General features: G+C 38.5%; 1 protein-coding gene across 2 annotated transcripts in view; it reads left to right on the forward strand.

Moving 5' to 3' along the window:
* HLF (HLF transcription factor, PAR bZIP family member) overlaps nt 1-10,158 on the forward strand; it is a 246,212-nt gene extending 236,054 nt beyond the window's left edge. The window contains exon 4 of one of the 2 annotated variants that reach the window (XM_086930866.1): nt 6,088-10,158. In XM_086930866.1, coding sequence (XP_086786992.1) covers nt 6,088-6,306 — 219 coding nt within the window. In that variant the 3' untranslated portion in view covers nt 6,307-10,158. The remainder of the gene's footprint in view (nt 1-6,087) is intronic. The other variant, XM_086930867.1, reaches the window with a different exon arrangement.
* The last annotated feature ends 6,724 nt before the right edge of the window (nt 10,159-16,882 follow it).

Consider the following 16,882-nt stretch of genomic DNA (forward strand, 5'->3'; position numbering starts at 1 on the left):
GCTTTTATTGTCTACAGTTCTGGAGAAGAGGGTCATTCAGAGATGGGAGGCAAGCAAACTCTCACATTTCCAATATGGGGAGGGGGCAGGAAAATTACTCGCCTGGAAAACAAAATCTGACCGGGTCCGTAACAATATCTGTTCTGTCACTACTCCTCAGGGCACTGTTTCCAGGGATGATGAAATTAGAGCAGTCTTTAGGGATTTTTTTGAGTCTATATACCAAGATGATCTTAAGCCCAAACAGAGTGACATAATTAATTGGCTTGAAGGTATATCTCTTCCGTCCCTAACTATTGAGCAGTCCCGCTCATTAGATAAAGAAATAACCATAATAGAGGTTGAGGAGGCCATTAAGAAATCCAAGAGCGGAAAGGCGGTAGGTACTGATGGTATGCCTTGCGAGATATATAAAAAACTTGTCTCGGAGGTCGCTCCAGTGCTGGCCACTTTGTTCAACCAAATTCTTAGAGAAGGCGAATTACCACCAGAATCATGGAATAATGCCTCTATTACCCTCATCCTGAAACCTGGCAAACCCGCTTCTGAATGTGGCTCATACAGACCCATCTCCATATTAAATGCCGATTACAAGATTTTTACTTCTATATTAGCAAATCGGCTAGGTCAGGTGACCCCTGATATTATAGATCCTACACAAAAGGGGTTTATTAAAGGGAGACAGCTTGGCGATCTTACGTATGAATTGATTGGTACAATAGACATTGCTATAAAGGAGCAAATTCCACTGGTTGTGCTTACCCTTGACGCCACCAAGGCCTTCGATAGAGTGAACTGGTTATACCTATCGGAGGCTTTGAAGAGGTTTAACGTTGGGGACAGATTTCGGAGGACCATAGAGCTCCTGTACCGTAACCCATCCGCCTCATTGTTAATTAATGGTGGTTTGACAGAACCCTTTAAGGTCATGAGAGGAACCAGACAGGGTTGCCCCCTGTCCCCTCTTCTTTTTGACGTTTACATAGAACCCTTTGCTCAAATGCTTAGGAATAATAGTCTTATTAACTCCTTTAGCTTTGGTGGTTGGGATAAGAAGGTGGCACTCTATGCTGATGACATCATGATTTTCTCCACAAGCTATGAAGAGGCATACCCTGAGGTAGTTGAACAGGCCCTTACATTTGGGAAAGTGTCCGGGTACGAAATCAATGCCCTCAAAACAGAATCAATGTCCTGGAATTGCAATAGAACAAATAATAATGGGACATCAAAAAGTCTAATTCGGTATCTGGGGGTAAATATAGTTAATGATATCAACACTATTGCCTCTCTAAACTTTAATAAAGTAGCTGCAGAGTGCCGGAAACTTATGAGAGGCTGGTCTCATCTCCCACTTTCCATTTTGGGTAAACTTAATTTGGTGAAGATGAGTATTTTGCCGAAAGTTTCTTTTTTATTTAACACTATACCACTTTATTTCGATCCTAAGTTAATTTCTAAATTGCAGAGCTCGATTACTAGCTTCATTTGGAATAATAAAAGTGCCAGAATCTCGTGGAAAAAAATTAGGCGTCGTAGGGAGAAAGGGGGCTTGGTTGGCCCTGACCTTCAAATATACGCATGGGCGTTCCAATTATCGCATATGCGTATGCTGTTTAAAATCCCCACATCTACAGGGAAGGGCCCGCTTTTTTCCACTTTACTAGATTGTGAGGGAGTTGATCATGCCAGTTTTTTGTTTAAGTTTGGTGATCCCAAATTCTTTAAAAAGATAAAACTGAAAGTTCTAAAAGGGTCTATATCCACGTGGTATAAAATTAGGCAAGCGATAAAGATTGGCTATTATTCTGCAAAGGCTCCAATATGGAACCTACCCAACCCACCCATATGGACAACAGATGCTCTTAACAAATCACTATTAGAAGCTGATATCCATTGCTGGGAAGACCTGTTTTTGGACGGGTCTTTACTTCCATGGGATCATCTTAGCAATAAAGTTGGTCCAGGGTTGTCAAGATTTAAATATATTCAGATTTCCAGCTGGGCTCAGGCATATAAAGATCTGCCAGCAAGACGTAACAAGCAACATATAGGTGGCCTTAGCGACCTGGTCAACTGTTGAGTAGATAGTCCGGTGGCAAAAAAAGAAATCTCAAGCGTGTATAACAAAATAATAGATGAAATGGATGTCAGTTTCCAGTTACCAACCACGCTGTGGGCAGAATTAATGCCAGGATTTGATGTAGAAGAGCTCTGGACCGCCTCATGCTCATTGTTATGGAAGTTAGTTAAACCTTCGTGGCTTCGTAGAAACCACCTTTTTACCATACATAGGGCATATTATTCTCCATACAGGTTAACTAAATTAAATGTCCGAGATGTGGGTTAATTGAAGCTACGGACACTCACATGTTTCTAGAATGCCCAGATCTAACAGAATTTTGGGAAGCCATTAAGAATAAGCTGTCAGAATCCTTGGGTGAAAAGGTCAATATAGATTTGGTTCTTGTTATTTTTGGTGTGAGAAATAAAATCTGCAACTCAGCTTCCAAATTGATATTTTACTCCATACTTGCTGCACGCAGGGAGATATGCAGGCATTGGAAAGACGCTCAACCCCCTACAGTGCATGAATGGCGAACATCACTCTTTCAAATTTCCAAACTTGACCTAGCTAGGGCAGGGAATCCAAATAGTAGAGCGTTTTGGGCAATGCTGGTTTAGTCGTGACTAATCCTGGGGTTTTTTTTTTTTTTTTTTTTCCCAGGTCCTATGATTAACGTGCGCACTGCCCATCCTGGTTAACAAGATTAACAATCTTGGCACCAATGGGGTCTCGATAAATCGGGCACTATCAACTGAGATACCATCCTGAGCTGGTTTAAGATTGGTCACTGTATATAGTGCTGAGTGGAATTGGCCTTACTTCGCTCTCCATAATTTCCCTTACCAGCTACAAGCTGAGTGGCACAATACACGACTGGTCGGCCTATTGCTCTGTGGTGGTCTTCTCTTTTGTTTTGGTAGATTGGAGCTACGCACACAAATGAGGATAAAAAAAAAAAAAAAAAAAAAGTGTGTGTTAAACCATGAGTATAGTGCACTCATACAATTTACAGTGCTATAAGCTCTCTATCAAGGGCATAAACCATTAATACATACCTGTTTAAAAGGTATGTAGGAAGAGAACACCACTTTCATGCCCCCTCCTTTCTGTGCTTCAAAAACGGTTGTAAAAGCCCTTTTATGGTTGAGGAAAGCAATTCCGACTCAGAAAGGCTTTCTGAATTTTGCAAAAAACATTTAATATGTCGCAGAATCTGTGGATTTGCAAATCGAATGGGTATACAACCGCAAAACTACTTTGTACATCAGGCTCCTAAGTACTAGGTTTGCCATTGGCTGAAATCCATAAACTATGAATATAATTTAATTCCTTGGCATTATGAATAAATCTGACTGGATTTATCTCTTTAGATGGGTGGACGGGCCCGTCTCCAAAACTATTGTGGCTGATCTCAATGTGTAATGTGTGTTTCTGACGCCAGGGACCTTTCTGGATGGACTTTGCTCGAATTGCTGACATCATGCTATGCTTTTTAGGGAATTTAAAATTGTTTGTTGAAAAGATGGCCTTTGACACTTGCGCTGCCCCGCGTTCACACTTCCCAGAAGACCTGGACAAGTGACTCCTGAAGGAAATAATATGTAACATAGAGTAATAGGGTTTTTGTACGTCGCATGCTCACTTCACCAGCATGGTCCGGTGATTTGAGATTTGTCGCACTCTTGTTCTTTTTGTGTTTCGGTTTTATGGTGGTTCGAACCTCGAGCCGCTCCCAGAGTTTGTGTATGTTTGAAAACATAATGAATATTCACCCTGACAAGGAAGAGGGCGCCCCTCGCTGGTGTGTAATTCATCACGGTCAGCCCCGTAATGGAAACAAACGTTGCTGGTGAATACATTTTCTGGCCTCAGAAGTCCGTGCCCGCGTGCATCAGTCCCAGAGTCTGCAGAAATGAGTCTTGGCCAAGGTTTCAGAAGTTAATTGTGTGAGTGCAGAGCCAATAGGTCTTGCTTTTGGAACCTTATAAGTATTTAGTTATGCAGCACAATATCCTTGGTGCAACAACATTAACTATTGCATGGTTAAATACTTACAAGGCCCCAAAGGTGAGACCTAAAGGCTATGCCAATGCTTGTTTTCATAAAGAAACTCACACTTTGCAAGTGTGCTTCTGAGAAACAAAGAAAATGCGGACTGGCTGGAACTGAACTTTGGTACAAATGTCCTTCCTAGTGGAGAGGAACTCTATTTACGGCAGGGCCTCTGCCACAACTCGAAATGAGCTTCAGTATATATGTGAATAAGTGGCCTACTGAGATGGGACACTTACGCGCAAAGGCATCCTTTTTATGTATTATGTGCCTGTAGCAATGATGTACCCCCTTACAGGTTCTGCTTTTTACTGTAGCCACGCCCATTGATCTACCCAGGTTCACTCTTAAACGAATGCAAAGATAATAAAATCCCTTAACAGAATTAGTTACAGACAGGAAACATCAACAATGTGTCTCTGTGGGCAGTATCCTTGGTGACTGTACATTGCTTTATGTCAAAATTGTTAAAATTGTTAAAATAGTCAGGCTGTATCACCAACATAAATATATTTTGGTACATGAAATGTATGCCAGGTTGTCAGCAAGACTGTAGGTTGCATTTCTTATCTTAATGAATGTTTTGGCAAATGTATTATCATTATGTTTTCACAATAGATCATCCCTAATTTAAACATATAATCAGTACTAGCAATGACAGAAAAAAGACATTAATAATTACAAGAATCTTGGGGGGCACTTTTAAAAATGCTTCACACAACCCAGGGCAGCAAGCAAAGTTGCTGCACTACATTGCATGAAAAGGAGAGAGTAGAAATGCTCCATATTTACAAAGATAAGTAGCATTTCTGCCTTCTCCTTGCACTGGTGCACTGTGTGCAGCCTAGTGCCAATGCAGGCACCCTTGCACCACCATGCAAGGATGCCTGCGTTGCATGCTGGATTGTTTTTGTTTAGGAAAGTACACCTTCCTGCACAAAAACAATCTTTAGAGCATTTTCCTTCAGCACACATGGAAATAGGAAATAACAAGGAGTAATAAATATATTTCTCCTTGTTCTACCGCACTGGGGAAGGCATAGCATTTTGATGCATTCCGAGTTCTACTAGCTTTATTAAATCTGGAATGTGCCAACATCCATGGATAGATAAGCGGGAATGCCCATGCTTTACCCATGGAATGCCTCCCAAGTTGAAATGAAATGTTATGCAGCTTTGCATTTCATTTCTGTACAAAGCCTTGCAGGGTCGGACTGGGGAAAAAAACTGGCACGGCTACCGAAATGAAAGTGTTCCACATTAGTGAATTTGAAAGATAAAAAAAAGTGACCTACTATGCAAACTGGAGCAGTTTTGAACTTACTGTAAGAGTGCTTTGTAAGGTATGGGAGACTGCATGCATTTGTGCTAGCTACAGGGTATGTTTCTTGTAATATCAGCAAAATCAACAGTAAAAACCGGCCCACCAGACCATAAAACTGGCCCACAAACAGCCAAAAACATGCCCACTCATTGGCCTGCCAGATCAGCCTTAGGGTACTGACTCATTACACTGCAGGCCAGTCTGACCATAAAGCCACGCATGGTGGCACAAATTGCCCTTGCGTGGCTTTGTAAATATTACTGAAGTCTTTGCGTTATTCTTGAGTCACATAAGGACAATGCAAGAGCTTCATTAATCTGAGCCTTGGTTTTCACTTTCATTGACCAGTCACACTAATCACTGGTTGATCCGCAGTAAACCATAATTGACTATTGTTTGTCTGTGCTTTTCACAATCCTTATTAATCCCAAATTAACGTTCACTGCTATAGAGTCCTACAGATGTTTCATAGGCTTATCTATTTACACTTTGCGAAGAAGATACGGTCAAAGCATGCCATCGAAAGCAATTTTCCATGATTTCATTGAATGTAATTGTAGTGGAAATATAAAAATGTATATCCTCATCAGTATTATTTTTCTAAAATCTAACACCATGTTTTTTTCCTCGTTTAATTAATGAGCAGGATGAAAAATACTGGGCAAGGCGTAAAAAGAACAACATGGCTGCAAAGCGATCAAGAGACGCCCGAAGGCTAAAGGAGAACCAGATTGCCATCCGTGCATCATTTCTCGAAAAAGAAAATTCTGCTCTGCGCCTGGAAGTAGCCGATCTGCGCAAGGAGCTCGGTCGATGCAAGAACGTGCTGGCAAAATATGAAGCCAGGCATGGCGCTCCGTAAATGTATGTTGCCTGTGTTTGCTGGCAGTTGAATAGATGGACAATGTGTACGAAGTTGGATTGTTCCACATCGGAAGCAACGTTTTTGCCATCTGCACTTTACCAGAGGAAAAAACAAACTGACTGATATTCTCATTTTGTGTGATTGTGCTTGTACATGTGTGTGTGTGTGTGTGTGTGTTTATCTCGGCACTTCCCATTTCATGATGTCCTTATTAAATGTGGCTATATTTTTCAAAAAGCTGTTAAACACCACTGTCGCATTGCTCTTTGCAATGGTTCAGATTCTGGATCTTTCTGTCTCAGTGTCCTTCTACTTTATACACATTCCAATGGGGGTAGATGATGGGTGCATCCTGTTCTCTGCTTCATCTACAAATATTTTACATTATCAGTACCTTCCTTATGTTCTTTCTGATATTTGTTTCCATATTTGAAAGTGCTATTGAATTGAGTTAACTCGTTGATTATTGTATTTAAGAATTCTTTTACAAGTTATATTTTTTGATGGCTCATGAAAAGAGAATCTTATACATAAGAGAACACATAAGTGTTTTTTGCACAGTCTACCGAAGGCAATAAAACAACTTTATGAGCTATTCCCGAACATTGAGCATAACACGATTCCCTGCAGGCCTTTATTATCGTAGTGGTTGTGTTAAAAATAAAGACTGGCTGATGTGCATTCTTCAGAAAGAAGCAAACATTAACAATGATAGAGTGATATATTTGTTGTGTGGCACTGACTACGTCCTTTTTTAACCACTTTGCTCCCTTGTGAGCTAGTGCTGGGGTGCTGGTATTCAATGAGAGAAGCCGCATTTACCAATAATACAAATAATTTGCTATGCCAGCACTCAAAGAGTTTGTTACAAAGGGCCATGCACACTTATTGCAATGCAAATAACAAACAGGTAACATGGTTTTGGTTTTTTGAATGGCTTCCTGCTCTATAATTCAGAAATAAATTTGTACCATGGGGTTAATGATCTGCCGTTAATTTTCCTCACCAACTTTTGGGTGCTAGAAAATGAAAACATAACTGCCATCGCATATGTTCCTATGTGTTGCCCAAGAGATTGACCCTTTTTATTCAGGATTATTACTTTGTTATTCTCTGCGTTGGTATATAGTACTTCAATTGCATTTTGTTTTATATATTTTACATTTAGTCCACTTCGCAATGTGTTGACTGAACAGAGAAACCATACTTCAAAATTGGTAGTATATTTATATGGTTGTGACAGATAAAAATATTTTGTTACTCAAATTGATACTCACTGTACAATATTCATGATTTCTTGGACTACATTTATTTATGTTTACATTTATATTTCTACCATTGTTGGTAAGATGTTGCTTAGTTTTTTATGTGCTTTTTCAGTGTTTATTGATCATTTACACATATTATTCATTCCCAGTGGGAGATAATTTACCTTAGGAATAACAAATTAATTTAGGTTTGCTTTGTGTCGTTAGTTTTGATCAGTTTATTTAAAGATGAATTGTCATTTCTTCTTCCAAATTGAGACCATTTGGTTATTTGGTATCTAATTCAAGTGTGTAGATTGATTCCACTCCACATTCTGTAACATACTATTATGTCACCTCCTCTTTTTGTTATTTGTATCTGGTCAATCCCAAACTATATAATGAATGAGATGTTACTGTTGTGCATTAATTCCCATGGCCTATAGCTTACCAGGATTAACTGAAATATGTACCTAATTTACAATGAGCGAATGTGGTGCTTGTTGCATTGCTTGTATCCACTTCAAGATTTCTGGATGGAATCTTTTCTCATGTAAGGTGCTATTAGTAGCAGTATATTTTATGTGCATTCTAGTGTTTCTCACATTGCTACTTATATAGGCCTCCAAGTCCAGAAAGATCATGCTACATTTGCTCATTCTGAATGAATGAAATGAAAAGAAAAGAAGATTTATAAAGCGCGCTGGTTACCCTAAGGCGTCCCAGACAAAGCCAGCTGATGGGGAAAAAATTAGTCAGGGTGAGAGAACAGCAAAGATTTTAACTGTTTGCGGAAACAGAGTAGATTAGATTCTGAGCGTAAATTGAGGGGGAGGGAATTCCAGAGTTTGGAGGCATTATAAGAAAAAGAGCAGCCTCCACTTTTGGATTTTTTAATCCTGGGGGCTGTAACCAGTGAAGAGGAAGATGATCTGAGATATCTTACAGGGTTGTAAGGGGTCATCAAAGGATGATTGATGAGAGGACCAGTTTCCAATAGGCTTGGTGGGAGATGCAGAGGGTCTTAAACTCAATCCTACGCCTTACTGGTAGCCAGTGTAAGGTCCTCAAACCGGCCTTTATTGAGAGACGCCGGGGGATTTGAAGGAGAGTCCGAGCGGCAGCGTTCTGCATCACCTGAAGAATGTTAAGTGTGAGTTGGGGGGCACCTAGGTACAGGGCATTTCCGAAGTCCAGTCTGGATAGAATTAAACCCTGAACCATTATTTTTCTTGCTTCGAAAGGAAGTAAGAGAAGGATCTTCCGAATTAGCCTGAGAAGGCCAAAGCAGGTTGCCGAAAGTTTGGTGGCTTGGGCATTAAGCTGAGGGTTTTATCGAGCCATATACCCAGACTCTTAATTTTTTCCCTGGGTAAGGGAGGCGTACCCAGAGAGGAGGGCCAGAGTGAATTAAGAGCTAATGGGGAGGGATTGCCTAAAAACATTAGCTCGGTTTTGTCACCGTTCAATTTCAGGTATGATTGGGTCATCCAGTTTGAAACTTCTTCCAAGCAGGTCCTAAGGTTGTCCGGGTTTGTGTCAAGTTGGTTGAGGGAGACCACCAGCTGGGTGTCGTCCGTGTATGTTATGATTTTAATACAAAATGGACGAACTACCTCAGCTAGTGGCCCCATGTAGACATAAAACAATGTGGGGATCAAGGATGAGCCCTGAGGGACACCTCAAGGAAGATATTTGCTTGAAGAGATGGAAGAACCCTCGAACACCTGAAAGGAACGGTCAATGAGGAACGATTCGAGCCAAGAGATGACCGTGCCTGAAATCCCAATGTCAGAAAGCCGTGAAAGAAGTGTACTATGATTGACAGTGTCGAAAGCGGAACTGAGGTCCAGGAGGATTATGGCCGCTGATCCTCCCTGGTCCAAGATCTTTCGTGCCTCCCCGTCACTGCCAGTAGCGCAGTTTCTGTTCCATGCCTGGGACGAATGCCAGTTTGGGAGACATCGAGTAGATGGTTGGATTCGATGAAATCTACCAAAGTGGCATTCTGCTTATAAAGTTTACATTTCGGTGATTTGAAAGAAGGTTTTGTTAGGAATTGGAGCTCTCTTGCCCTGGTCATCTGTATTTGATACCATTTCATTATGTGTTGTGTGTATTCTTCATTCTTCGTGGACCATGCTGTTCTTTCTTTCCACCAACCCATTAGCAGATTGGTTTAAATTTGAGCAACGTTCATGCCATGACAGTGAAATATGGATCCATATTTTGAAGCATATATTTTGAAGCAGACTACATTTAAAGAATATATACAAAATTAAATTGACCTTCCATATACCAATGCAGAGAGTTAGACATCCAAATAAAAAAACTTAACTGGCAGTTGTATGTTTTTACTTTCTTTCAGTACATCTATAGCATTAACAAAATACAGCGCTTGGTGTTGAACAACTAGGTCAGAAGAAGGTTGAGGGACCAAATGTTTTACCTGTTTGTTATTTGCACTAAAATGAACCCACAGTACACTGAAACCAACTCTGGGGGTTTGGCAGTGATTTTTGCTTGGCAAATTTTTTGTTGGGGTTTATTATATTTATTTTATTTTTATACTACCATACTTGGGCAAAGGGCATTAAAGTGCTTTGCAAAATAGCACTTTTACGTTATCCAATTTTTTAAGGCATGAGGATTTTAAGGCCCAGAAACACAATATGTTGAGTTAAGGGCAGGAATTGAACCTTGACACTCAACGCAAATGTCAGCAGCTCTAGTCATTAGGCCACCTCTACCCCCCTGAGGTTGGAATTGGAATTATGCGGCAGGGAAGGACCAAATAATGCAGCAGGATTGACTAGTTAATGCAACAGGAGAAGGCACATTATATGACATAATGCGCAGCATTTTGTGACAATATTGTGCTGCTATTCTGCCATTTTACCATGTTAACAATGACTTGGCAGAGTGTTCACCTCATTAGTCATTAGTAGTCGTTTTAACAATTAAATACTGCAATTAGCAACTAAAAAGAGACCGGCCAGTTCACATCAAAGGGCCTGGCTTTGTGCAGCAGGAAATGTTTCAGAGTTTTTTGTAACTGTTGATGCATTTATTCTTTTTGTTAAAATCCACTGACTATATCTTTATCTATATATATATCTATCTATATATCCATCTCTCTCTCTCTCTCTCTCTCTCTCTTGATTGAATATAACATTTACAAAAAAATGCTGAGATTACTATATTGGGTAAAGCCAAATAGAGCAGATGGTTAGTCATACATTTGCACAATAGATGTGAGAACACTATAAATCACTGTATAAATCCCATAAGTATGCATAATTACGGTCTCACAGCACTAAGGCTAGACAAAGAGCCATTTGCTTTTCACGTAAGCCACGGTTCCCGAATAGGTATTTCACATAGCCTCGCCACAGATATATTTATATATATGTATGAATATATATATATATATATATATATATATATATATATATATATATATATATATATATATATATATATATATATATATATATATATATATATAATCCAAAAGTCTCAACATAAGGAAAACAAAAGTGAATTCACTGAGTTATATTAGATAGTATGTGATTAGTTAAGCTATATCTATTTGTAAATGTTTTGCATTTTTCTAAAAGTTAATTTTGTCTAAAACTTCCATAGACAGTTTTAGAGAGAAACTCAAAAATATTTAATTCTCTGGGTACTATAAATCTTAATTTGTGGGCCAAACTCAGAAGGCAACATTTCAAATGTTTACTGGCAGTATTAGGGTATTGCTTTAGAATGGGAAGGATATATTATTTGCTGGATCCAATACGATTAGTCAAAGAACAAGCAATACACTAGAAAAGACAAATGTTTAAAAAAGACTGTACACCACCTGAGTTGCACATGTGTAAGCGTTGTAAGTTGTTTTCATGAGATGTAAAAAAGCTTCTCTGAACTCATATTTGGGGAGTACTTTTTTAGACTTTTTGGGAAACATTTTCTATGGGTTTCCTTCAAAAGACAACAAAACGTGTGAATATTTTATAGAAAAGTTTCATACAAGGGAAATTACTCTTTCTTATAATAAATCACGTCAAACAACAGAGTACTACATTCGTGAGTTAAAAGGTTTACTTTTACTTGCTGTTACTTTTGAAAGCAGGTGTCACAAATAAATTAGAAAACATGCATGCCAGAAAATTGTATTCCCCCAGTGCTGAGTTAAATTGTAAATTGTTTAGCGACTACAAAAAGTGTAGTCAGTATTCAGTGATGTGAATTTTCTCTTACTTATACATTTAGTTGATACATTTAGTTGTCTTTTCAAAATACATATTGTTATTTCATATAACAAAGTCAGATTTCTCTTTGAACCTCCTACCAGCAATGGTATTTTGTGTGTGTCCCACACCTTTGGATACTAATTTCATGTTTATTTTATGTTTTTCTTGTAATGTACAGGTGGTAAATTTGACCCTAGACTTCTTATAATGAATGTAACAGTAATTGATGTATCTCAAAAAAGGAAGTGTGCTGCTTCCTCTCGTTATTCTAATCCATGTAATGTTTTATTGAAAACCAAAAGAATATATATGATAAAGTGTTTACAAAATATCTTTCATCTTGTGGTGTACCATATTTTTGAGGTGCAAGTACTGGCAGTGTATTTTAAAGCACACATATTTTAACAGAGTCTGTTTTGTATATAAAGTACAGGTTTTGTGATAAAGTGATTATACACATATTCATCTCATTGAAACTAATGGGTATTTTGCTACAAATTATAATTTTCTAATAAAGTATCATGACTTGTCACAGTGTTTCACAGTGCTACCGCACTTTCATTAGGAACAGTGTATGTGTTTCTTCAACTGGGAACACTCAATTTACCTAATTATTTATCAAATGGATTCCTTTAATTAAATTCACACAATAGTACAATTACATAATTATCAATTCCGCTATCCACTCATGCATTGCAGATGATAACATTTTCTATAGATAAACATTGTATCTCTGTAGATGATTAGGATGGAAGACATTTCACTCAGAATGGATCCCATGACACCATAGGAAAATTCATTTGTAATCTATCTTTCCTCATTAAATTGAACTGTCAGGGATTGTGTGTTCAAAACATTTTGAATGGCAGGTTACCTAACACTAAGGGTTAGATTTATTAACATTTGACAAGGAACAGCAACTAAAGTAAGTTGTATCACAGGGAGAGAGCAGAAGAACAACATTTCTACTAGAATATGATGCTATTTCTTTCTCCCCTGCACTGGCACACTTTAGGCAGGCTTGCTCTACGCACTCACCTTTGCACAATAGTGCATGGGTGTGTACGCGATGTTTAGCATAGACTTCCAGTACAAAAAACGAATCCTAAATCTTACTTTCCTTGGGGTGGTGTAATTTTTGGCAGAAAGCCCTGCCTACCTTTTTTTAGTTGATAGGACTTTGTGTCAAAATCTATGGGTGGCTGCATTGGAACACTCATACACAACACATGGTACACTACGTAGTTTTAGCACTAGCATGAGTTTTAGGCCGCTTTCCATGAAAAATTAATTTTGTAATGGAAGGCAAATATACATTTTAAACTTAGTACCTATCGGTGTCCCTTTTGTCTCTCCCGAAAAGTTAATCTGCAATGCCTTTACACAGATTATTTGTAATGTTATGACTTGACATGTACATCCACATGCATTTAAATTGTACAACTTTTCCTTTAAAAAGTGCTGTGGTTTAAGCCCATCGAGTTCTGTCAAAGTTATATTAACTTTAAAAATCTTAGCAACCTGTATCAGTACAATATTAAGTGATATACTAATGAAGGCTATACTCACTGACTTCAAGTGGTTGCCTTTTTGCATATAAATAGCTAGGATTGCTTCCTTCAAAAATTTATTTGGCAACACATGGATTAAATATTTGGGCTCCTCATGGCATTTACCAAGTCATCTTCAATAGCAATATGTGGTGCTATCTGGTAGGGTCTTTGAGAACCATAAGGATGTCCTGCCAATGAGTTCTTTGATGAAAATAGCTATCCAAACTGCATTTAAAAAATCTTATTAAATTAACATCAATTTCAACAAAGTAGCATTATTAATCATTGATCAATACAAATGAAATAGTGGTAAGTGGTTACATATAAGGAAAACAATATAATTTCCACAATCAAATGCTGGAACTTATTGAATTGGTAACTACTTTTTAAAATATAGATATTTCCTTGTACTAACATTCACTCAATTGTTTTATTTACATTTTTTTAAAATGCAAATCAAGGTGATAATGCATGATGCCATTTAAGAAATTTCATTTGAGACACTACCTTGCCAGAGTCGCAGCTGGAAAATTGGGTTACATGAATGTCCTGACCTATAGCTTAGCAGGATTAACTGAGATGTGTACCTAGTTTACAATCAGTAAATGTGGTGCTTGTTACATTGCTTCTATCCTGACTCTCGATCTGTTGCTTAAATCCTGGATTAGAAATGTTGGAAGATGAGCCATGCTTTTCATTATTAGATACTCATTTAGTTCTGACCAGTTCTTTAAGGTCTGATATTCAAGAACAGACGCAGGATTGAAACAAAGGTAATTCCCAGTATGCGCAGATATGATCCTGTGCGTGTTAAGTAGCAACAGGTTGTGTGAGAATTGCTTGCTTATCTTTTAGTGCTAATTTTAGAAGATTGCTAACTCCCCTGATCATTCAGAACTTGAGGACCACAAATAAAAAGCAGTACATGTGGACCAAATTGTGAATTTGATGAAGGGGGAAATCTTACTCTTGTTTCATGAAGGTGAATCTGTTTGCCCTATAAAATGGAGTTTGTGGATCACTTCTCCGAATTGGCCTTTACATTTCTCCAAAGCCATTACGACAGCCAAAACAGAAACAGGGATGACTGACGTTTGAATCTTTCTTCTTACAAATGTCGGGTATTTGTTTGAAGTACTATAACACAGTGCAAAGGTCAGAATTTTCACACTTTTTGTAAGCAAGTGTAATTGTGTTGAGCCACTTTCCTGACATCTTCTAGATACCTGTCTGGTTAGTTGGATGTTTTGTATGAAGGTGACAAACATCCTTTATTTCAAAATGTTAAAAACGTGCATTATGTGTGTCAAGAGGGACATTTACAGCAACTACCTTGTTTACAATATCTATCCTTCGGAGTCTTATTACATGCCTAATAGGTCACGCCTTTACTGTTAAATTTTTCAAATTTAGAAGGTTGCAATACTTTATTGTAATAATATTTTAAGGAGGAGCACGTGTTGCTTAAGCGATTGTTGAACATCATGGTCGTCCTTATGAGTTGCTTTTTTTACATGAGAGCGTGCTCGTGAAGACAGCAGACTCAGAGAAGGAAGACTGTATTCTGTTATGATGTTAATGATATTTTTCAAATCCAGGTTGGTAACTTGATCTTGCTTCAATCCAGAGAAGATTAACTCTTTCAGTTTGTTGAACAGAGCCTTTACACAAGCATAGAAATAATTCAAGACAACGCCAGCAAGCGTAGAGTGAGCGACATTAAACTAAATCAACAATGTAGTGTTGCAGAGCTTAGTTGTAGCAAAGATTGCATAGATTGGATATTTTTTCTATTCAAATTTCTTATGGAATTTGGTTTCAGCACTTGAGATGCATAGGTAAGAACAGGAATTGATTTAGCATTCAGAGCTTTAAGTGAACAAATTATGGCTCTTCCACCATATAGAATACGGCAAAGCTCTCAATCGATTTGTTATAAACAGCCGATTTGTCTCTCTTCTTTGCCTTATGTGCATTGTCAGATAACTTGAAATCTGTTTTGATACCCAAATAGTCATTTTTAGGTCGAGCCTAGGCAGCACATGTGCGCTGACTGCAATACCTGATGTAATCTCTGCTTGGGGCTGAAACTACGCCCATCAATTCCATTCCGTTCTTTGTTGTGGCAGTCAAAATGCTGGCTTTTTATAAGTGCATTGCTTTTCAAAGGCCCTCCTTTGGCTGCCTGGTTGACGGCCAGGCAATTTCACTCAGTAAACATTATTGTTGGCCATCTCCGTGTTCACGCTCGTTCCTGTTACAGCGAGATGGCCCCACTTCCCGTCTGGGCATGGCACTCACCGATCATGTTACACCACTGCTGTTTATGGCTATCTCTCCCTTTAATAAAACGCGTTGAATCCAAAAGTATTTGGGTCATGTGTTCTTGTTGCTTAACCAAACAAGTTGTTTTCTGTTTTAATAACTCAGTTTTGTGTTTAGTGTGCAATTGCATCGGCTTTTTCTTTACTTGTGTCTAAGTCAGGCAGCCGAGATAAAAACCCATTTATATATGTAGTCCATTTGTTTTTTGACGAGACACTCAATTCTTCATTGAATTCTGTATAATGAAGCAGTAAATGTAAAAGAATTGTACCACCAGTTGCGGTATGAGGGTATCACCGCAGTAGGTTTGCATACTCTTTGTACATATCCGATGGCCAATTCTATCGTGACAGGCTTAATTCTTACACATCTATAATTTAACTTCTGTATCATGCAGAATACACAACAATTTAAGTACAAACAGCATATCTCTTCCTCATAAATAAGTCACACAATTTCACAATATAAATGCATAACACAAATATTTTTTCAATTGTTTATGAAGGTGTGTTTTCTGGGAACCATAGAGGAAACAGCTATTCTTTTCTGTTATCGTCCCCTAGCGACCAATAATTGAGTCATTTTCAAAACACAAGGAGTCGTTCAGTGATAAATCAAATTTCAGATCACTGAAAGTTACATACGTAACTTACATTTCTCAGCGGATTGATTTAAATTTGTGCTCCGAATTCTGTAGGAAGAAGACGGTGTCCTGCCACCATTGTTAGTGAGGGGATGTGCCGACACCTTCTGTTTGAAGCAGAAGCATGACAGAAATGTGTCTTGTCTCCTCTAACATGAGCCTCAACTCAGTGGTCAAGATTTCTTAATATTTCACGCAAAAGGAAGCTACATTGTGTAAGGAGGAAATAACAGGTCTGAGCCATATCTACTGAGACTTGACCTCCACAGCTGTTGTTATTCCTTGCATTGGCACCCAATGGGTTTCCCCTAAACGACCTCGCAGAGGTGAGTGCACACTCTCTAGAATAGAGTTTGGCCAAGAGGCATATCTTTCCAGTACAAATTTCTATGTGTAGACTATGTCAGACCATTGCCGCAAATTGAATGTGTGCTGTGAACTGCATAAATGCCAAAAGAGCTGATTGAGGTGGGAGACTCCCATTTTTTTAAGCCAAAAATGGTTTTGTTTTAGCTACCTCCCACCCAAAAGTGCTCTACTTTAATAGAA

This window comes from Lissotriton vulgaris, chromosome 7 (assembly GCF_964263255.1).
Source record: "Lissotriton vulgaris chromosome 7, aLisVul1.2, whole genome shotgun sequence".
Taxonomy (NCBI): Eukaryota; Metazoa; Chordata; class Amphibia; order Caudata; family Salamandridae; genus Lissotriton; species Lissotriton vulgaris.